This window comes from Nannobrachium achirus (assembly GCF_963921795.1).
Source record: "Nannobrachium achirus genome assembly, chromosome: 23".
Taxonomy (NCBI): domain Eukaryota; kingdom Metazoa; phylum Chordata; class Actinopteri; order Myctophiformes; family Myctophidae; genus Nannobrachium; species Nannobrachium achirus.
In genome coordinates, this window is record NC_137830.1 from 38,662,894 (window position 1) to 38,687,933 (window position 25,040).

Consider the following 25,040-nt stretch of genomic DNA (forward strand, 5'->3'; position numbering starts at 1 on the left):
ACACATGGGTCAGTGACGTGACGCCCCAAAAAAATTGTTTTTAAAAAAACTTTAAATTGCAGGCATAAAAGTTATTTACTTTTGTTCTACTCACTCTCAACCTTATGGAAATAAATTTTGTTTTTAGATATTTTATTGGAATCAGACTTTATTCAGCAGTTTGTTGTACTTGTGCCTAAAATCGTCATATGGTGTGACATGAAAATAATTGTTCATAAAATGAAAATGGAGTACATCTTTCTTAAGTTACTCACTTTATCAAAGTCCTTTATCATAATTAACCAGTGATCCACTATAGTTTTTTGAAAATTTATTATATCTGTATATTTTTTTCATAATCGACACTCTGTGTGAGGCCCATGTTCATGATCTTACAACATATTTTAAATGTATTCTGTCAAAACTTTCTCTAAAATTACACAAATTTTTGTGACTCTTCCTGATAATATTCTCTATGTAATCCATAAACATTTTTTTGGTTTAATCATTAATAAAGGTATGATTTTTCACTATTTGGAATGTCACACCAAATGATTTAGTGTCACACCGTATGATCATATCTTCATGTGTCAAAGCAAACTGTGTTTTAACCTACCTATTAGTGAGTACTGAACTTTACTGATTGATTAAACAATTACCCAGGATAACATGGCCTTAATATTTCTGAACAGGATATTATTGTAGGGCTTTAACATGGGATAAGAAATAATTGTAGTAGTAGATGGATGATGAGGATGTGCACAGGAATGCTACGCACACCTAAGTCTTCTGCCGGCCCACGGCAGAAGGATCCTAAAGAGACAATAAGGCGCATAGCCACACTTGGAGCCAAGGCAACATTTTATTAACACCAATTAGTGGAAACAGAACTCAGCATTCAGGTAAATTGCTTTTTTCCGAAGTCTCCTGAACTTGAACACAGCATTTTGTGTTGAACAAATGTAATTAGGAATCATGACATTACACCACATCTCCACTAGCTAAAGAGTGCTGGGTTGCGCAACTCCGAAAATAGCTGATCTACAAGCTCTCGCAGCACAACGTGTTGAGAGCTTGTAGATCAGCTATTTTCGCTAGTTTTGTCTCGGGTCCTACCTTAACACTGTCCACTGTCCAGTCCAGTGAGTGAAAGTACAAAAGTATTAGATCAGATTAGATTACACATTTAGACTGTATTGTACATCAGCCAGTCGTATTTGGTGAGGGTAGCAAACCGGCTGCCTTGTTGCGGTTCTGCTATGCCACAGACAACCTCCTGCTCTTCGTAGAAAATGCAGTCTCGCCCCTTTGGCTCCTCTCTCCTTGCTGGGTCATTGTTTAGTTTCTCCCTGTACTTTCTCGTTCTCTCAGCACTTGTCATTTTCCAGCTGACAAAAGAAAATGGAATGTATAGTTTAAGACAAAGAGAAAATATTGTTTAGATTGAAACAATATGTTAAGGTTACTGTGAAGGGGTTTCTGCTCTGTCTGATGAATTTGAAGTATCACTGAATGAAGCTAAATTACATTTTATGTAAAAATGTTTAAAACAAATGTTTAAATGTACAAAAGAAACATGGAACTTTGTTATTTATTGTTATATCTGTAGTTAAATACAGTATAAATCATATGGTGTGACAATCAAGTCATATGGCGTGACAAGCAGACATGTCACACCATTATGATTAAGTGTCACACCATATTACGTTTTCTGCATTTAGGTTTACCTTGAGGCTACTATGTACACATTAGCATGATAACAGCATGCTAGCTATAACAAAGCAACCTAGATCTACATGGAAATATGACCAAAACTTCAAATAACTTAAGCTTTTTTTAATGAAAAGGTGTCACACCAACAGACATCCAAAGTGGTGAGTTTGTCAAAGTTTCAACAAGATGGCATTTCATGAAAATGTTAAAATCATAACTCACCTCAGACACCTGTCTTGCAGTTGTGCTGGGAGTGCTGAATAGCCTTACAGAAGAAGGACCTCTCTAGCCAATAGGTGTCCAAATAATTGCCTGTTTAATTTGTCCAAACTAGTGTCACACCAAATGATTTTGGTTTGGGGGACAAAATGTTTTTGATCAGAAATGACTGAAAACATTATGCTTTGACTTTGAAAAGATATAGGCTCACAAATAGACATTTATTTAGCCTAAATTCATTTTCAAATGATTTTTAGCAATTCTTTTTCTTAGTTTTATTCAAGTTCCCACTTTGAGAAACAAGGTCAGGACAGTCACACCATATGAGTTTTGCCATGTTTGGTTGAAAATTCTGAAGAAATGAGGAATGAAATGTTTTAATCTTGAGTAAGTTCACATAAAGCTTAATGTCCTGCACAATATTCAGAAGGTTTTTGACAAATATATTTTTTATTTATACATGTTTGACACCGAGGACAGCGAAAACGTTACGTCACGTCACCCACCCACATACACACACACACACACACACACACACACACACACACACACACGTGCGCACGTGCGCACGTGCGCGCGCGCACACACACACACACACACACACGCACAGGAGGACAGATGGTTTACATTCATGGGCTCTTGTCTGATTGAACTTTTAGTGATGAGGCTCTGTGCCTGTTTTGGTTGTATTGTCCATATACTTGTGTTGCATTATGCATACTAATATAACCTACAGCATAATACAAAACACAAGTAGAATGCCTGGACAATAGGCCTAAAAGCCAAACCGGTAACAACATGAAAAAAGTAACCAAAGTTTTGTTTTAATTAATTAACACCATGTAAAATTATATTCAAAATACAAAAGGTTTGTTATTTTACAATAAAACTCTAGACTCTAGCAGTGGTTCTCAAAGTCTCGTGGGTTCCTTTAGGGGGGTCTAAATGAACTAACTCTCTCTCTGACAGTGTACAAATGGAACCAAATTAATCTTTTTGTACACTGTCAGAGTTAAGTCAAGAGACCGTGAGCATGCCCTAGATCATGTTTTGAAACAATAAAACAACACTTTCTTCACTAATTTACAAAGAATACTTTCAGGAGACCACTATTATGATCACCGCCATGGGGGCTTGTCGGCTGACGACTGCCTTCTTCTGTGACCAGAATGATCGACGCTCCCCGCGTCCAAACAGACGCGGCGACGCGAGAATCGATGCCCAGACGCACCAGTCGGCTGCCATTTCCGGGTGGCGGCCGTCCAATCACAGCCAGGGAGAGGCGGGAACGGTGTCCTCAGCGGCTCTGCGTGTGCGGGTTTCCCAACTGGTCTGAGCAGCGTGTAGGCCTATCTATTCTGCGTCTAGCTTAAGGCAAGAGTCAAGACCCAAATTTAGAGTGAACTCAATTATTATTTTTTGCTTCTGGGGGTCCCTGAACAATATATTTTGAGATGGGGGTCTGCGGCCAAATATAATTTTGGGGGTCCTTGACATGACAAAGTTTAATTGAGAACCACATACAAACATACAATTTACAATTTAGGCATTTTATTGAGCAGACGCTCTTAATCCAGAGTTATTTACAATAAGCAAGGTAATATCATCAATACAATAAGAAATCTCAAAATATTTTGTTCCAGGCACCCCCAGAACGAAGCAAATATTTGCGTTTAAATAGGGCCTACCTTAAAATGACTTATTTGCGGTGTGCCTTTTAGGCAGGGTGTTTACTGTAGGCTAATTTTTTTTTGTATTGACTATATTTGTAGGTCTACTGTTCTTCTTCATTTTTGTCTAATAGAAATATTCAATTGAAAAGTCTTGCCTTAAGCTAGATGCAGAATAGATACGCAGCTCAGACCCGTTGGAAAACGCCAGGTCGCCGCACAGCTCTCGCCCAGGTCCGGATGTTCTCTTCTCTCTCCAGCCAGTGAAAGAATAGCGAGTTCCAGTGCGTGTGAATGTGGCAACCCTGAGACAGGGAGGGGTAGGCTAGATAGATTGACTAGACTAGGGTTTTGTGTGTGTTCCTGTCTTTTTTATACCGTATTATTCCAGGGACGACCACGTCAAAAGTATTTTAGAGTTTATGCAAAAGGCGTCAGCCACGTTTACAAACTTACACCCAAGGCAGGAGAGAAGAAGACACAGCTAACCATCTACTACCGCCGCCGCTTTTTGGGAATATATATCGTTGAGAAAACAAGCAAGCGAAGGAGAAAAAAAGCGAGTGAGAGAGAGAGAGAGAGGACAGGAGAGAACATGGGACGATAAAAAAAAGGCAAAGAAAGGGGGTGTTGAAACGATGATCATCTGGGACGAGTCTTGAATTTTATTTATTAACCCCCCTTTCCCCCTCCCCTTGTTTCTTTTTTTAAATATTATTATTATTTCTGTTCTCCCCGTTCTATTTACGACGGGGTTGGTCTTATTTATAAGAAGAGGAAAAGCAGCAGCGTGGGAAAATAAGGATGGACCAGCCGAGCATCCTGAGAAAGTTTATCCAGGGGGTGAACGCCATGAGAGAAGGGGACGACCGGGGAGAGGACAACTTCGGCAGCGACTTCATGGTGGGTCCCACGGCGGCATTATTACCCCTGAGAGACAGAGAACTGCTTCTCTCCCTCCCTATCGTTTTATATCAGTGGTTCTCAACCTTTTCAGGCCGTGACCCCCCAAATAATCACATTTGAACTGGGGACCCTCCCAGGCAGCCTGACGAGCACAGTTATACTGCATTACATTTGGTATAACTACGGTTCTATTGTGAAAATAGCAGATCTACATGTAGATATGCTATTTTCACAATGTCTGCCTCTTAATACTTGACACATTGGCCAATGTTTGTTTATTTATGTCCATTTTAGAGGTATTAAAAAGTTCCTATATTGTCACTTTAGATAGAAATGTGCAGATACCCTCTAGTCTATACACTTAAACTTTGTGTTGGTTTGTTTACTGTTGAGTGAGAAAACAAAGTTGCACATTAAGTTAATCGTCTGAGGACTCCCCAAAACAATTTGGGTCCCGACCCACAGGTTGAGAACCACTTCCCTAGCACAGGGGTCTTCAACGTTTTTCAGGCCAAAGACCCTCTATAGCTGAGAGAGAGATGAAGCAGGGACGCCCACCCCCCACTATATTGCATAAGATTGTGTTGAGGACACTATATTTCAGACTTGTTTGACAGCGCTATCAGTGTAGGCTGGATTCATGTTAATGTGTATTTTCAGACCATTTAACCACTTGAACCGTCAATACTTAGTAAACCTGACCTTTAACTCTGTACTTAGTCTGCTATTTTCCCCCCCCTCTCTACACCAAACCACTTTGCCAAAAATGGCAGATCTACAAACTCACAACGCCTCCCAGCGCTTGTAGATCTGCTATTTTGGGCTAATGTTCTCCTCCGAGTAGAGATGCTTGGGTTCAAGTGCATGTCAATGTAAAACACATCCTATCACACAACGATTTGTAACTCTGATGACCCCCTGTTGAAGACCCCTGCCCTAGTATCACATAACTCACTCCTTCTCAGCACTGTCTGTAACGCGTCTGTTTGTCCCCTTTTTTCCAACCCCACTGCTGTCCCATGTATTCCCCCAGGAGGAGGCTATCCCTTCTTCCCCAGCTCTCTCCCAGAGCCTCCCTCTGTCTGTCCTCCGTATCGCACATCATCTCCCATTCCATTCCACGGCCACTTTGCATTCTTAACGTCCAGGTCCTCTCCTATTGTACCATTTATTCCCTCACTTCTACTCTACCTATCAATTTACCCACTCTCTCGCCCCCTCCCACCCACCCGGCGAGGCAGTATTATTCAGTCAGAGAAGCCGATCTCCCCTTCCCCTCTGTCTCACTCCGAGTCACTCCCACGTCCAGGCTTAGGTCGGGGCCTAGCATTGTTTTCTCGAACAACGTCAAAAACATATACAGGGAAAGGAGGGAAGGGTAAAATTGACCCCTGGGTTTTAGAGACTTTGTGGGGGAAATGCTCTTGTAAAACGTGTCATACAAGTGGACAGTGCCCTCAGCAGGGGCACCCCGGTGTTCTACATGGCCAACAAAGCACGTTCATCAATCACGATACCTTTGTATTGTTTGTAGTTTTGTTAAATTTATACTGTTTGAATGGCGTTTGTAGAGCAGTTATAGTTGTCATGTCAGTGGGTTTACAGTAGGCCAGTGGGTAGTTGTATTCACAGCACATAATGTGTGGCTAGTACTGGCTACAGTGTATAACCAGATGTGAGGATACATTACTCGCAAAGAGTAGTTACAATCTGATATTGTCAACAAACCCCACACGCTCCCCACCTTGCTATCCACAAGACGCTACTGGAGCAAATATCTGTATCGTTTATACAAACCGATAAGTGGGCACATGTTGTTAATATATATATGACAGTGTAAGCACAGCATGTTTGGCTATGTTGTTAGCTGCAGGCTAAAGGCTAACTGCCTGTTGTGTGAACAAACATACATGGTTGGTGTTCTGACTGGTCTCTGCGTTGATAAGTTTTTAGTTTGCTTCTGCGTTGATAAGTTTTTAGTTTGCTTCAATGTAAACAGCTCCGTTGTGTGCTGCATGATTTTGTTGACATTCATGGCTGTCGTTTATGTGTTGTTTATCTGTTCGGGAGGAAGGATTCGTATAGATAACAAGGCAATGAAGGCAGTGTGCACAACAATCACCAGGTTTAACCTGCTTGGGGACTGCACACCACACAAGTCCTAACACCATGCCTGTCAAAAAGTAAGAATGTTGCAAAAGCAAGATTATGAGAAAACATACATTGCCTGATATACCAAAACCTCAACCTTGTGAAATAATTACACTAGGTCTACTGATTGTCCATCAATGTGAGGAATGATCTGTGTGTGTGTGTGTTTTCTGTTTTGGTCTTTATGATTCTCTGTATCTTTAACACACACACACACACACACACACACACACACACACACACACACACACACACACACACACACACACACACACACACACACACACACACACACACAATAAGATATAAGCCACATCCCTGACTACTTGCAGCAAGCTTGCTTGCTGGAGCTTGCAACATTCTTTCTGGTACATTTCATAACGCTGTTCTGGCTGCAAATCTGGAGCTTTCCTCTCTCGTCTCTCTGACAAACTCATGATAACAAATCTGTGCATTTGACAAGTTCACATCATATTTAAAGAAAGCAATTTGAGCAATTTCACTCCTGTTGTGAGTGAGTAGGTGTACTCTGTGTGTGTGTGTGTGTGTGTGTGTATTCACGCGCACGTGTGTGCGTGCATTCACGCGCACGTGTGTGCGCGTGCATTAACGCGCACGTGTGTGAGCGGATGTTGCGCAAATGCTACTCTACCAGGGGCGTTGGAATGAGAGGCATTGAGGAAGTGTGTTATGGATGAACACTGTAAGTGAGGTCCTGAGACTTGACTATTGGGCCTTTTTGACTGCTGGCTGGTGCTACTGTTGTTGTTTTTCCCTGCCTTTTATACTGGGAATGGAGTTGAAGTGACTTAAATCTCTCACTTCTATTTCCAAGAGATGTTTCATTTAGCATCCCTATTAGGGCAAACATTCAACAAAAATAGACAATCTACAAGTAGTGGTGGGCGATATAGTGATAAATATCGTTGCAACGATACAATGTCTCCACGATATTCCTTTTCAGAGATATCGTATATATCGTGATACAATGAGGGATCCTTATAAAACAATCCTGTTGAATTGTTAATACATTTAGACCATTTTGGTCTAAATCAGTAGTTCTCAAACTATAAAATGTCAAGGTCTCCCCTTAACTCTGAGAGTATACATTTGTATACTGTCAGTTACATACTTGAAAGGGTCAATTTAGACCTCCCAAAAGGAAGCCAGAGAGCACTCTTTGAGGACCACTGGTCTAAAAGGTCTTTACTCCTTTTTCTTTGTCTTGTAGTGGTTGTACAGTTGTACCTTGAAAGTAACTTGAAAAATAACCATAAAACCAACATGAAAAAGAATCGTGATAAGATTGTGTATCGTGATAGAGCTTGGGAAAATATTGTGATATTGTATTTTTCCATATCGCCCACCCCTATCTACAAGCTGTGTCGCGATGTCGTTGTGAGCTTGTAGATTGGCTATTTTCGGCTAAGTGGTTTGGGGGCTAAGGATAGAGGGGACCCAGGGGAACTAAAGTATATAGGGTTTAAGTGGTTAGGGAGACTAGGAGAGACATGATCTCAGAGTAAAAATCCATGGTAATATTCGTGTGCTACACTTACACATTACCTCACATGTCTTCAAGACAGTTTGGCACAACATTGTGCGACACTAGGTTTAGAGCTGGACTTGGACTTGCAACACCACAAGCACATTGCGGGCATCTTGACCCACAGAGCAACTCAAAGCTCCAAAACACACATTCTTTTTGCCTCATATTGTTGTCTATATATAGGGTGTATTTTATAGACTTAATTATAGGGCTGTACGTGGCCAGAGTCATAGATTATATGCTTAGTCCTGCAGTCATTCAAAGCCTTTCACAGCTATACTGTCGCCCACATAAGGAGACGGGACTTTTTTTTAGCCTCTGTGACATAAATGTGAAGACATCGTGGTGGGGGCGTTTTGGTGTCAGAATATGCATGTGCCACATGTATGTGCTCTAGCCGCATTGGCATAATAATAGTGAAGCTTTACAGGTTTGAGTCGCACTTCTCCTAACCTGTTATCTCTTCGCTATTTAACCCCTCTCTGTCATACCATCTATTAAAATAGAAATGCTACTCCCATGTACACCAAAATGACATGTAGGCATTGTGGATGGTAAAAAAGAAAATCCTATCTAAAAGTTTACAGTCATTTGAAAGACGGATCTTCCTGCGCACAGAAAGGTAGCACATTTTGTAACTAGAAAGGTGCACGCCCGAGTCCTCCGAACGCAGATCTCTGCCAGGCCAGGTAGGCTAGCCAGGGTCCAATACTGGAAGTCAATCGTGATTCAAAGCCAATCGGAATGGAATGAGAACAATCCGACTGAAATTCACTGAATCATAGCTGTTGTTTTCCATGGCCTACTGGGAGTGTGCGTGCAAAGTTTCATGCCTGTCGGTCCAGTGGTACCAAAAAAGCTGTTCAGACAAGCTGATGGACAGGGGCAAAAAGATCAGCTCTAGCCATCGGCCATCCAGCCTGGCAGAGATAACAAATGTCCTGACATGAATAATATTGTAATATTATCCCATAATGTCTTTGACATCATGCCCGTTATCATTATTTCCATCAGAGTAGGTATCATGTTTTCTATATGATGGATATAGACTACTATACTACTAACTACTGTCACTACTCTCTTTCTCTCTTTTTTAATATTAATACTAGGAAGGTGCAATTCTGGGAAATCGTAAGTGTGGTTGCACCGACGCGAGTCGCGAGGATCCACTGAGAAATGAATTCCGTCTTACCATTCATATTATATATTGTGATGTCAAGTGAAGCATGACCAAAAGCTTCACTTTTCTGCTGTGCAAAGGTTAACCAAAAACCTTGCATTGTTCACTTTGCTGGCAAAAAAAATCTCTGAATTGTGTGTTGCCTTTAGCAACCGCACTAATTATAATAAAAGATATTATTTATTTAAAGCTATTACTTCATTTGTCACCTAAATTCCAACAAGAAATATCTTGTTGGCAGTGGTGTAGAAATGTACTGACAAGCTGGCAGAGGAACAGTTCAGTGTGACACAGAGACAACCGGACCTCACAACATGATATGCTTACATTGAAGCCATGTAGCTGTTACCATTATATCCTGTAATTTACAACACACATCAATAAATCTGTAACTTACAACACACACACACAGATTACGTTCTAATCCCTAGATCAGCAGCCCTTACAAATAATTGGTCAGTGAGTCACAGTGAATGGAAACTATCCCTCTGATCCTACAGAGATCCTGCAACAGACAATTAAGACAAGAAACGAATGACAGATAAGAGCTCAATTATTTTTTGTGTGTTTGCGTTTGTCTGTCTAATCTAAGAAACCACTGGATCATCAGCGTCAAAGCTTTCATGCATACTAGTAGGCCAAGGAAGATACTCTACCCCTATGTTTAAAATCAGCCTCATGCTGGCACTACCGGGCCAATACTAGATTAGCAACCATTGACATCTATCTGGCATTTGGCACAGGAACAGTCAGACATTTAGGCTAAAACAAAGGATAGCACAAAAATTATCCTTTTCCTTTGTGGTCCTGGCGTGCTCCCGTCACATATCATAGCTCTCAAAGTGAAATTGCCCGCACACAATAATTTGCAACATTAATAGCATAAGCAAGAATAGGAATACCACGATAACTCTGTGGTGCTGTGGCACCTGCAACAGCACATTGCAATTGTCATCACGTTCCCCAAGCTGAAATCATAGGCTACTGCAGGCCTTGTTGATGATATTTTGAAGCTTTGGCTCCAAAATCCTTGTCAACGTCTGTGCTGCTTGCCAGACCTAAAGTTGCAGAGTGGTGGGGGTGGAGCTTAGCGAAGGTTGAATTGACTTACAGAATTAGTGGGGCCTATATGTTGGTAAATGGTATATAGAATGAACGTATAGCGCAATCCGAAATCAGGAGGAATACACCAGTCCGACGTGTCATTAGTCCAACTACGTGGCTACGCGTGTGGTTAGGGATAGGGTTAGTAATGGGTAGAGTTGGATGAACGCAACGTCGGACTAATGCGTGTCAGAACAATGCTACGCACCCAGTGAAATCGCTTGTTGAGGGGCTTCTATGGAGCGGCATTGGAGTGCATCTCCAAAAGCACTTTGTTTTCTGCCCCTTGTGGATGAAACACATGCGCAAAGTTTCACCGTATGTTGTAGGAATGCTATTTCCCCACACAGCGGCATCTTGCTCCGTGGTCCTGGTGGTGGTGGCAGCCAGCCTCCGGCAGTGATATGCGCTCCACAGAGATCCCAGTTCTAGTTTTCTAGATCAGTGTTTCTCAACCACTGTGAGGCCTGGGGATCTTTTGTGTGCCCCTGAGAAGGGTCAAGTGTGCCCCTTGAAACTGCTTGAAAGCCGGTGCGAGGCGTTGTGTGCTTGTAGATCTGCTGTTTTCACTACTGTTGTGCGACAGCCTTGTATGATGAAGCAGAGCAGGGCTTTACTTTGCGAAGAAACGTACACATTTGAAACTTGGAGATACAAGGTTTCTTCCCGACAGTGACGATATTTACACCCCGGTATTATGTTGGTGTGCCCATGGATTCTTGGGACATGAAAAGTGTGCCCATGCAGAAAAAAGGTTGAGAAACACTGTTCTAGTTATCTCAGATCTTCCAAATCCACTTTTACACTGTCTATAGACCGATTTCCTGAGCGCTTCCCTGTAGAGAGCGCTGTCACCATTGTCGCAGTGTAAACCGCAGCCAGTGGTGGAGTAGAAGTAAAATGACTGAAAATGGGAAATACTCAAGTAAAGTACAAATTCTCAAAATTGTACTTAAGTACAGTACTTAAGTAAATGTAAGTTGGCCTAGTGGTCAAGGCGCATACCACATACTAGGCTATGACGCCTGCTGGCGTCGCCGGTTCGATTCCCGATCCGGACGACCTTTGCCACATGTCATTCCCCATCTCTCCCTCCATTTCCTGTCAGTCTACTGTCCTGTCAAATAAAGGCATAAAACCCCCAAAAACAAATCTTAAAAAAAAAAAAAATGTAGGCTACAAGTTACGTTACAGTACTGTTTACTAATATTGAGGATTTTTGATGGTTAGATAATTTGATAGAGATACTGGTAGTTGGTTGGTTCATTATCCAGGTAGTTAGCCCTTTCGTCAACAGAGTGAGTAGATTGTTGTGTCCAGGCCCATATTTAAATAGACACTGCTGCATGTGTTCCATCATGTAGACTTAATCACAACAGGACCGTGCTGACCTTGCAGATAGATGATATGATGCTATGAAAGCCTGTATATACTGATATTACGTAGATATAATTTGCAGGCCTGTTTGATAAACTGGGCTTCTGGGCTCCTGAGTTGGCCACATGCCTAACTCTTCTGGGTCTGTGTTTTATTCCATAACGTATACTAGGGATGGGACGATATGAAAATGTCATGTTCATGTTACGACTATTGTGACCAAAATAATTGCGATTTACGATATTATCACAATCATTTAAATATGCTTAAAACTCTTAATGCCACTTTAGTTAACCACTTAACCACTCTATATTCGATTTGGTAGAGACATTGAAAAAAAGACTGTATCAAGTACGTTCTTTACAGATATGTTTGACCAATTATAGAGGGTTTAAGTGGTACCGGATATGCAGCTCGGCAAAGGTGACTTTGTGACTTGATGTATGATGGAGGACAATAAATTAAACCTCCGCCATACAATTATTGTGAGCGTTTTCTATTTCTTTTGTTCACGATAAACAATAATGACGATTATCCCCATTTCTAATTGGGACTGTTATTATTCTACAATGTATGTACAAATAATGAATGCATACAAACATGCCCATGTTTGTCTATTTACAGTATATCTTTTTTTCCCCTTCTTTTTAAATACGCTTTCCTTACTTACACCTTTATACAGCATAGCATCCTATGCCCATGTGCGTCATGCACTGTGACGCACATTGGGCTTAATATTAATGACATCAGATCTCCATATATGGGCATAAAAGGGATAAGGACGGAATTCATTTGCAACATCATTGTGATGTCAGAACAGGTCAGCTAATGTGTATCCTTCTGCTGAGCTGGGATGAAATTGATGACATCAGGGAGCCGCCTTTCTTTCTATTCCTGCCACATGCAATCATCATATACATAAAAACTCTCTCTATCCATAGTAAATGCACCCTCATTTACTATCATGTTCTTTCTCTCTGATCAGTAGTAGTTCCAGCCTGGTATTGATGTGTTAATGTCTGCATATAGAGGCTAGTGATGTGACGTTCATGAGTGATTCATTCATAAGAATCGAATCGTGAACGATTCGTTCATTTCCTTAAACTGTCACGTTCACGCTGTCGTGCATACCTCCCGTCCCCTCCCCCTAATAGCCCCCGGCACACAGGACAGGAAGGTGGGCTGTACGCGTGACGTAATAAGAACGCTCCCGCGATAGTGTTTTTCACCGGGCAATCGCGCTATGAACGGTGAACGTGAACGAATCGTTTGAACGGATCATTACCGTGAACGTGAACGAAATGATTCGTTCACTGAAATGAACAGGATTGCCCGCCACTAATAGTGGCATACGTAACAGGAGAACCTCTGCATTATAATTAGGAGTAGGTGATGAGTATAACTGAAACACACCCAGACTGAGACACACGCACGCACGCACGCACGCACGCACGCACGCACGCACGCGCACACACACACACACACACACACACACACACACACACACACACACACACACACACACACACACACACACACACACACACACACACACACACACAGCAGCGTCTACTATTCTCTAGACCAGGGTTCTTCAACGTTTTCAGTCCAAGGAACCCTTGGTTGAGAGAGAGAGATGAAGCAGGGACCCCCACAACCTGTTAATAGATTCCATATAGTTTCATCTTTTGACAGCACAATGACAGCACAATCATCAGTGTATTTTGGATTCCTTAAACTTGACCTTTCACTCTGTACTTACTTAGTCTGCTCTGTTTCCCCCTCTACACCAAAGCTCTTTGCCGAAAATAGCCGATGTGAGGCGTTGTGATCTTGTAGATGTGCTATTCTTGGCTAAATGTCTCCGAATATGGACGCTAGGGTTCAAGTGGTTAATATAAAAATGGAGAGGACCCGGTGTAGTACCTCTGAGGACCCCCTAGGGGTCCCGGACCCCCTGTTGAAGATCCCTGCTATAGACGCTGCAGTGGTGGCACACACACACACACACACACACACACACACACACACACACACACACACACACACACACACACACACACACATTTAGGCCTAGAATTATTTGATGCTTTAACTATTGAAAAATAGTAGATATACAAGCTCACAGCGCGGCACCGAGTGCCTAAAGACTTGCATCCACACGAATCTAAATGAAACGGGCCAACATGCACACATCCGCACCAACATGCCCAGACAACCACGTCGGCAACCACACAATTAATCAAAAGTAATCGAAAGTCATTTGGTTTGCATACCATAAAACTTGGCCATAAATTATTAAATGGTATTTGTTCAGCTGTTGCAGCCTCCCCTCATCTCCTAAACATTACCATTACAAGGGTTTGTCTAATAACCAGAGCATTGTACAACCTAGCTCTGGTCCATTAGTGGAGTTCTTGTTCCTCTACCTCCCAAATCCTTGGCAATTCCGGAAAGCCCCGTCGTCTGGTCCGAAAATAACAAAAACTGTTTCGCCCCTCACCAAACCAAAGGTATCAGTGGACAGTTGAAAGCTTACTCTACTTAGTGGACGCGGTCTGAGCCCCCCACCACACACTTAAAATACATTTCTAGGGCAAAATGAAAAATATTCCACCGGATGGAGACACTCTTCCTGGTTGAAGACTGTTTTTACGAAACAGCGCTTCCAACGCAACGTTGCAGAGTTGAATAACACCCAATGAGACTAATGCTCTGTGTAATTCGGTCCTCTGACCTGCGCGGCAGTAGTGCACGGCACTTTGATGGCGACGACAAATAGTGAAGAACTAGAAGAAATGTAGTCTCCATCCGGTAGAATATTTTTCATTTTGCCCTAGAAATGTATTTTAAGCTTGTGGTGGTGGGGGGCTCAGACCGTGTCTACTAACGTAGCGGTAGACCCAGAGGGGTCGCTACTTGTCTCGTCTACACCTCGGGTATGAGTCCTGTGAAATGTCGTGCAATTTGTGATCCCGTTTCGGCGATCAATCGCATAGTGAAAACTACACACAATGACATTATGACAGCCGATTTCAAGAAAGACACTCGTGTTGTCTGAAATACTTTAAGGATTTGATGACTTCCCGACCACTTCAATGTCTTGCAGTGTGTTCCTGCCTTTAAGACCGGGAACGTGCCCGCGTCGCGTTCAATTTTAACCACTTTAACCATTATTTTATGCTTTAACTATTGAAAAATAAGATGCCGCGCTGCGAGGTTGTAGATCTGCTATTTTTGAAAAAATTGTGAACATGTGTGCAAGTCCTTGAATATCTTTGACACGATCTTTGACATTTGGCCGCGGACCCCCATCTCAAAATATGTTGTTCCAGGGACCCCCCGGAAGCAAATATTTGAGTACAAAAGTTTACTATAAAATATTGAAAAATGTGCACACCTTTTCACGATAAAAAAAAAAATAGTAGATCTACAAGCTTGCAGCGCGGCACTCGGTGCCGTGCTGTGAGCTTGTATATCTGCTATATTTCAATAGTTAAAGCATCAAATAATTCTAGGCCTAAATGGGTTAATAAAGTGGTAATTATATAATAATGGCAATGGCATTATATATAATGTTGATTTATGAGAGCGCTGCTGCAGTGAGTTTACACAGGAGGTTATAGGTTGAATTATTTCTTTCTATCCATTTGTCTGTGTCAAGTGGTGTTTGTTCAATAAAGTTGTAAAGTGGAAGCTTTTTGTGGTGACTTTGGGATCTAATCTGTTAACTTATTTACCATCAATGCTTTTGACTGGACAGGAGATGAACTGTGAATATGATTAATTCTGATGAGTGGATCTAAAACATATGGAACATACACAGAACACACACACACACACACACACACACACACACACACACACACACACACACACACACACACACACATTATTTACAGATGTGTGTATATACTGTAGTAACTATGGACAAGCATGCTCACATAACTCTAGGCACACCATGGCAGTCTAGACAAGGTTTAGACATAGATCAGCCTGTGTGTGTGTGTGTGTGTGTGTGTGTGTGTGTGTGTGTGTGTGTGTGTGTGTGTGTGTGTGTGTGTGTGTGTGTGTGTGTGTGTGTGTGTGTGTGTGTGTGTGTGTGTGTGTGTGTGTGTGTGTGTGTGTGTGTGTGTGTGTGTGTGTGTGTGTGTGTGTGTGTGTGTGTGTGTGCGTGCGTACACACATACACTCTCCCTACCTCTGCAAGCTGATGACTCAGGAGCAGGACATCAAAGAGCAGGAAGACACACACACACACACACACACACACACACACACACACACACACACGCACACACACGCACACACACACACAGTACATGCCTCCTGTCTGGCAGACATAAAACTCAGGGGAGGCTTGGAAATTAGATGCCAAAATGCCAAACGTGTGTGTGTGTGTGTGTGTGTGTGTGTGAGAGAGAGATGGAGTATGCATTTCCAGTGCCTCCGGGGGTTCCTTTCTGTATTGCTCTACTGTGTGTGTGTGTGTGTGTGTGTGTGTGTGTGTGTGTGTGTGTGTGTGTGTGCGTGTCCATCCAGTATGGTCAGTATTGACTGGTCAGTGATGGTTGCAAAAAGGAATCTGACTCCCTGATTTGTGGCCTCCAATAGAAAGTTATACGTTTTTTATAAAATCAAGACAAAGGAAATGCAGCAATACTGTGTGTATGTGAGAAGAGAAACCCACTTGTTCAATTCTCCAAAATGTTTAATTCAAAATAAATTTCAGTTGCTGTAATTACTTTTTTCACTATTTAAAATATTGTTTTTAAATACCGGTATTATAATTGTTTTTGCTAACACAAGAACTCTAGGCTAATGCCTGAGAACTTGTATAGTATTAGCAGTCAATAAATAGATACATTATTATTAATTAAAAAAAGAAAAATACAAATGTGTGTGATCCGAGCCCGACCCGATCAATTAGAATACATATTGAACACGAATCCTTAGGGTCCTGTGTGGCTCCGCTTGAAATTGAGAACTAATTCCTAGTCTCTCTTCCACAAACGTTGAATGCTACAGGCTGTATTTCCACCTTACAAAAAAGAAAATAGCCAGCACTCCTAGGGTCCGTCACAGCATACACAGCGCAAATGCCAGTCGAAAACATGTATTTCTGCCTTGCAAAAGTTGTGACAGGATCTAGCTGTAGATTTGTCATTTCCGTTCAAAATATATACATATAAAGAAATTGACTTCAACTTTTTGGTATGCAATAGGTCTCATTTATGCTACTGCGAGTGTGAAGGTGAAATGGAAGAGGGGGGAGGCATATTGGATGTTACTATATTAGATATCAGATGTGTTTCCTGAGGGAGATATCCAGTGGGATCTTCTGGAGGTAGACTGTTGTGTGTAAATGAAAAAGTCTGACAGTTATATTTAATGTACAGAGCTCAGGGCTTGACAATAACATTTTGAGGCACTTGTTCTTTGGACAAGTACATTTCCCATTCACTTGTCTGGGTACAAAAGTCACTTGTCCGGATAAAAATGAGACATTTCATTTATTTTTTTATTTGACAAATAAGACCCCCCTTGACCCCCTCCACCCTCCACTCCATAGTATCGGCAGTCCATAGTCTGCATACAGCACAAAGCTGCTATAGGAGCATCACAGAAAAAGTGAAACCAAGAGCCACTTGTACATTTTTTTATGAACTTGTCCATTAAGATTTATTGGTTGTCCCGGACAACAGGACAAGCCTTAATGTCATAACCCGATCAATATACTATCTGTACTATACTATCTTATGGTGTAGAACTTCTAAACTACCCAGAATCCATATCAAATTGACAAGTGCTGATGTAAAACAGTAGTGAAACCTTTTCCTGTAGTGTTACTTTTGAGGAAACCACCACTAATTCTGGCCTGTTAATTACCTTCTCAGTCGGGCTGATGATGCATCAATTCCATGGCAACATTGCTGTTGATAATTGATATGAGGCTGGAGGGAACTGTTTGTTGGTGGAGTGGAACAACAAAATCAAACTATTGTCTCCCATTACTTGATTGTTTTATGAAAACGATATTTCACACTGGCTGTTATTCTACTGTATATTGGCCCTCAGTGTTGCGTGATATTGCTTAAAGCTCACAACGCGTCGTTAAGTGACGAGCTTGTAGATCGGCTATTTCCAATATCAGTGCTATTATTTGAGTGACAATTAATTGTCATCTAAATGTCATAATCGTGACAGCCCTAATCATGCTCTGTGTATCCTACAGTCCGCCTGATCTCTCTCTCTCTCTCACACACACACACACACACACACACACACACACACACACACACACACACACACACACACACACACACACACACAGCCTGATGGGTAATTAAGCAGAGCCCTTCCTGCTTTGCTCCAGTGGTTGCCGGGTAATTACTCAGCCCCTGTACCATAGATTTGTGAATGTGTGCATGTGCGTGTGTGTCCATTACCCCATTCTCCTGTTAACTCTGTCATTCTGTTCCACTGACCTATATTGGGTTACTCGGTGGAGAAGTAAGTGTGTGTGTGTGTGTGTGTGTGGGTGAGAGAGAGAGTGAGTGCTTGGTATATGGTGACTAATGTTGGTCATCAAGCAAAATGTTAGCCTGACATGTGTAGCTACTAGCTGATAAGGACAGATGCACGCATGCATGCACACACTCACACACACACACACACACACACACACACACACACACACACACACACAGGGAGTCCATAGCCTTGAGTCATACTGGTGACCAGGGTGGGTCTGTGTATCATTTCCTGTCTGCTACTGTGTGTCGCTACTACAGACTGAAAACTGATCCAAGAGTTATCTTGTTTAGGGATGGGACGATATGAAAATTTCATATCTCGATTATTGTGACAAAAGAAATCGTAATTTACGATATTATCGCAATAATCAAAATCCATTATTTTGGGGCTGAACATTTGCCAAGTAGATCTACAAGCTTGTAGATCGGCTATTTTTTGGCAAAGACATTTGATAGAGAGTGAAAAAAAGGCTGTATCAAGAACGTATATTATAAGTACCTTTTACCAATTATAGAGGGTTTAAGTGGTACCGGATATGCAGCTTGGCAAATAAAAGGTGAATTGATCCCAGTGCATGACAGAGGACGATATCCCCATAAATTAAATCGTGTTTTTTATCACTATAAACGATAATATCGCGTATCGTACCATCCCTAATCTTGTTAGTTGTTATGATTAGATATAGATTTCTCTATTTTCGTGTCAAGCACCAAAGGTTTGCTCAGCCCACATCTTTTGTTCGCAAGCTTTACATATTAAATCTGCTCAAAAGAAAATGCCTTTCCTGAAACACAATTCAAGTCTTTCATAATCATCTAACTAAAGAAAGTTATCACAAATGGATGACATTTTACAAAACAATAAATGTCTTAATTCATCATATAATGGACAGTAAGACAATATAACACTAGACCTTACCCGTTCGAAGATATGTGCTGCAAAATATGTGCAGAGTGTGGGTTATGGGGAAAGTAACTGTAACTGCATGGTGCGTGCGTGAGAATATGTGGGAGCATCGTAATGTAAGGAGCAGCCCATGGAGGAGTGTATATTTATGATGGATACAAATGATTTAACAGCAAAATTAGGTGAATAGAAGTATGAGTATGTATGTGCTTGCTCCACATAATTTTTCCATACCCGTTGGAAGATGAGACACACATCACCCGTTGCATGCGTGACCCATGCAGAGAGAGAGAGAGAGAGAGACTGCAACATTCCTAACTGTGAGAGAGGTGTGTGTAGGCCCGGGGCTACAGATCCCATGGCCTGGAGGAACGGACCGTAACCCTGACAACAGGCTGTAGAGCTGTAGAGTGAAGAAACGCTAATAAATAGCTAGAATTTGGGAAAAATGGAATTCGGGCTCCGTCACCATGTGTATAATGCTAATGGCCAATGCCATGTTAAATTTGAGATCAGTCGCTGAAGCGAGTGAATAGATAATCCATTGTGTGAGTGACCTACTTACTGACTGACTGACTGACTGACTGACTGACTGACTGCTCTCCCTAATTAGTATATGGATAATGTTAATAGATGAATAGTCATATGTCATAAATACAGGTATATAGTCAAATAGGGCTGCAACAGTTAGCTTTCAACCTGGCATCCCTTGTTTAGTCAAACGTTCAACATGTTAGAAAATAGTTGATCTACAAGCGTACAATGTGTTGCAATGCATTGAGAGCGACATTGTGATCATTGAACAACAAAGTGTAAAGTAGGGCTTTAGTGGTTAATCAAACTAGTTGATGTAGTTGATTATATAAAACAATCGATTCGATTTTGACCACGTACATTTGTTGATATATAATGAAATAAAATAAAACCTGCTTTTCGTTTAATCAATGAGTAATAGATTGATCGCTATGAAAATAATCTATAGTTGCAGCCCAAGTCCATTATTCATAAGCTTCATGTAATCATGTTATATAAGCCTAAACTGTAAAATACTAAGGGCCAAATTCACTATGAATGCACTGGGGCTGCTGAAAGCACTATACTATGAATTAATTGCACATCACTTTCAAGATCTGATTCCGAAAATCTATTGCTCTAAAGTTACGACGGCGCAAACATGCCCATCGAGTTTTGCCTTTTTTAAGCCTGGCTTTGTGACACACTAGTGAGGCTGATGCATTTTTGACTGTCACCCATGAGTTTATGGAGTTGTGCTGAGGTGAGGCGTTATTTAGGCCTAGCAGAAGCCTGAAATCTGATGGATCATGAACTTATATATGATATGGAGGAACAAGCTATTCTTTCCAGTTCTGCTCACCTGCTGAACTGGCCAATTGTCTTCATTAGAGCAGTGGTTCTCAACCTGTGGGTCGGGGCCCAAAATTATTTCGGGTTTCCACAGATGTTTAGCTCAATGTTAACATTGTTTTCTCACTTAACTGTAAACAGAACAACATGTAAAAGTGTATACAGGGTAAAAAATAGCAGGCGTTGTGACTTGTGAGCTTGTAGATGGCTATTTTCGCGGCCTGAAAAGGTTGAGGACTGCATAAGAGCACCTGGCCAAGCCGGATGCACTGTGGAAGATTCAAACCCCAGTCTTGTTGTCAAATGATAAACAGTGTCTCATTTATACTGGGATAAAAATAAAAATAAAAAATCTGTTAAACGTGTCTATTGCATTGCACTAATTGCACTGGTTCATCTCAAACGTATTCATGTGAAGGATCCCCAAATTAATATGTATTCACCTGCGGAGCCCCATCTGAAAATAATCTGTGCCAGGGGGGAGTGGACCCCATACAATATTCGTGTTGTCAGAATGCTCACGACGCTTTGCATCATTAACTCATTTAACTATTTTCAAATAGCCGATGTATATAGGGTTTAAGTTGTTGAAATAGTTTTAACGCTACTGTATATATTAACCAATTGTCCTGGGGAACACCTCGGCTCAAGGACCGCTGGGGTTCCCCGGACCCCACTTTGAGAACCACTGCTGTACTTCCCAGTATCCAATGACGGCATTGTAGTTCTCTACTGTTTTCAATTGTGTTTTCTGACAAGGCTGAAATACAATGCTGCTGGGAGCTTGGGTAGTCGCGATGGACTTGTTAGTAGCCTCGCGTAGCCAGGCTTACTCATCTGCGAAGAGAAAAGCCTGGTCAAGATATGAGGCAGATAGAGTTCTAGGAGGTGGAGCTGAATTTTCCCAGAAGTTGTCTTTTTTTCACAGTGCGGTGTCCCTGGAAACGACGTACTCTACGTCTCCCGCTCCGTCAGTTGCGCTCGCAATAAACAATATACAAACAAAAACATGGATTCGGACAACATTACACCTATTAAGAGCGAGTAAGAGGCGAGCTACAATCTATTTTCTTTGTTTCGCTGGTTAAATGCAGCACTTCCTCCACTAGAAATCTTGGAACCAAGCGGAAGTCATATCTTGCCCAGGGTGACTTGTTAGGGTCCATGTATACACTTAAATGTACACATTGAATTATCCAGTGTCTGTCCAGTGATGGTAAGAGGGGAACAGAAAGTAGGCCAACAACTAATGATTATTTTCATAATCGAATAATGATTTAAACGATTAATCTGATTATGGCACTTATTTAGCTATTACATCATAAATTAGATTTCAGGTTCTTTTAGACATTGTTTGTTCTAACTGAAAAAAGACATTAAAGATGAATAATTCATTCAAGAATACATCATTTATTACATTTTGCTCAGCTGCCAATTAGGTTTCTAATAGAAGACAAATAAACAAAATAAATACCCTTTTCTGATATAAATAGCTACACATTTGTCGGGCTAAAGGGAAAGAGTACTCTTTTCAAATAGGTCATTGTTCTTGACCAAATATTCCTGCACGGTATTAATAAAGATTCCAGCGATTAGTTGCCGATTCGATTACTAAATTAGTTGGCAACTAATTTAATTATCGATTGGATTATGATTAATTGATTAATCGTTGCAGCCCTAACAGAAAGACAGAGGGAGATGTGTGCTGTTGTGCAGCAGCTTTCCTCTGCCACATTTGTCAGAGTTGACCTGTTTTACCGTGTGCGTGTGTTGGCGTGTGTTGAGGGGAGTGTTGTTGTTGAGTGGGAAGTAGCAGAGAAGTGGCAGTCCCCTTCCACACTTATTTTCTGTACCAACAAAAACTGCTTCTGCTAACAAAGGAGTGTATTTTGTTTGTGCCAATCACTGTGTGTGTGTGTGTGTGTGTGTGTGTGTGTGTGTGTGTGTGTGTGTGTGTGTGTGTGTGTGTGTGTGTGTGTGTGTGTGTGTGTGTGTGTGTGTGTGTGTGTGTGTGTGTGTGTGTGTGTGTGTGTGTGTGTGTGTGTGTGTGTGTGTGTGTGAATTATTTAGCATGCTGGGTAAGTACAGCAGTGTTGACTTATTCAGCCAGGAGATGGAAAGTAGGTTAGAGACACCAACAACCACCATCTATCCCTCCATCTGCCAGTTCGTCCATCTCTTCATCTGTCTCTAGATCAGTGGTTCTCAACCTGTGGGTCGGGTCCCCAAATTATTTTGGGGGGTCCCCAGATGATTAACTTAATGTGCAATCTTGTTTTCTCACTTAACAGTAAACAAACCAACATAAAGTTTAAGTGTATAGAGAGTATCTGCACATTTCTAAAGTGACAATTTAAGGACTTTTTAATACCTCTAAAATTACAAATATTGTCAAATATTAGAGGCAGAAATTGTGAAAATAGACGATCTATATCCTCACAACACTGTGAGCATTTAGATCTGCTATTTTCACAATAGAACCGTGTTATACAAAATGTAATGCCTCAACTCTTGGTGCTCGTCAGGGTGGGGGTCCAAAAGATAAACTATTTTCATCTTTTTGCCTGCTACTAACGCACTTCCGGAAAATACGGTTGACCGTCGCCCATTGTTGCCCGTCTGTTACACCGGCTGGAGTATCTTTGAACAACTCAGCGAGTGCCTGTGCTGTGTGGGGAAGCGTTTGGGTTGAGATAGAACCACTGTTTTATAGAATTAAGTGGCCTCGCTTTCTTTTTGTGTGTGTGTGTGTGTGTGTGTGTGTGTGTGTGTGTGTGTGTGTGTGTGTGTGTGTGTGTGTGTGTGTGTGTGTGTGTGTGTGTGTGTGTGTGTGTGTGTGTGTGTGTGTGTGTGTGTGTGTGTGTGTGTGTGTGTGTGTGTGTGTGTGTGTTGTTTTGTGTGCTTTCCTGGTATCCGCTCCACCACAGGAACAAAGCTCCATAGGAAATGTAATTCACATGAGAGCAGAGAAGAGCTAATGCTATTACTACACGCACACACACACACACACACACACACACACACACACACACACACACACACACACACACACACACTATTTATCCCAGTGCCACAGTCAGAGACAAGGCTGTTAAACACTGTGACTGTGTGTGTTTATAATGATGTTAGTAATACTTAAGAAACAGGGGGAGAGGAGGGGTTGTCAATATCGGGAACTTCACCGCAACAGAAGCTAGAGAGAGAGGGTGGGCCGGGGGCATAGAGGACGGAGGGGGGGCAGAAGGAGCAACTTCCACACAAAGTTCAAAACACCCACGCTGACTTTCTCAGAGTTTCTGTTTCTGAGAGAGAGAGGCTTGGTCAATAACAATAATACATACAATTTATACAGTATATAGCGCTTTTCTTAGTTGGTGACGGAGAGAGGAAGAAAGTGGCAGATGACAGAGACGCATAGACACACGCGCACACAGAAGAAAGAAGCAAAGAAGGGGCATCTGGGTGGCATGGAAGTAAAACTCGTCAGTTACCTACCACTGCTGATGAACACAATTGTTGGTCAGGTGGGAAGCCATCATGGGATTGTGTTCTTGCTGCACTAGAGTGGAACTGGTGATGTTGACAGCGTGAAACTCTGCACGTTGCGCTGGCAAAACTCCTCGCTGTCAGGTGAACAGAAGTGGCTGGTGACCCTGTGGTTGTCTACACTGGTGGTTCTCAACCTTTTCAGGCAATGGACAAATTGAGTCAAAACCATTTCGATTTCATTAAAACCTTCCATTTTCATTTACTAGAAGCTCGGCCTCCCTTCGGGGAATGAATGAAAAAAATGCTCCGCCCTTTAATGCAAACCCCATTATACCTGTTGTCATAGGACCCGTTTTGACCATCTGTTTGCCCATTTATGCCCATATATGGAGATATCTGTATCTGTCTGTCTGTGTCCATTGTATGCCCATATATGGAGATATATACATGCACACTCACAATAGATTTTTTGTTGACTCATGTGGCGTACGTGATGTCAGAGCCTTTTATGAAGTGATGTCACAATGAGTCAGCGCTTGCGCCCGTTCCTCCGGAAACAGCCTGATGTCAACAATCAGCTCCGCATACGGAGATTCCGAACGTTTCGCTCCGTTTCCGGAAAACCGCGTATCGGGTCGGGGTCGAGGCGGGCACTGCACTCCGTGCCGCGGCGGGGAACGCGTGTGCCGAATCTGAAGCCGGTGGGACGAACGGTTCTTGAGATACACAGATTACATACATACATACTCACAGAGATTTGTCGCATTTATTGTAAGATTGAACAGCAACTTAGTGTCAGGACTGGACTTCTACCATTGGTTTCTATGCACGGGAACAGAGTTTTCTTTTTTCTCTCTCTCAAAGTATTGTGATACTACAGCCTGAAGTATCGATA

General features: G+C 41.8%; 1 protein-coding gene across 2 annotated transcripts in view; it reads left to right on the top strand.

The window, feature by feature from the left end:
- Window positions 1–3,876: 3,876 nt before the first annotated feature.
- LOC308309027 (tyrosine-protein phosphatase non-receptor type 12-like) overlaps window positions 3,877–25,040 on the top strand; it is a 58,611-nt gene continuing 37,447 nt past the window's right edge. For both annotated transcript variants that reach the window (XM_080754483.1, XM_080754482.1), the window contains exon 1: window positions 3,877–4,484. In XM_080754483.1, the coding sequence (XP_080610609.1) occupies window positions 4,386–4,484 (99 nt within the window). In that variant the 5' untranslated portion in view covers window positions 3,877–4,385. The remainder of the gene's footprint in view (window positions 4,485–25,040) is intronic.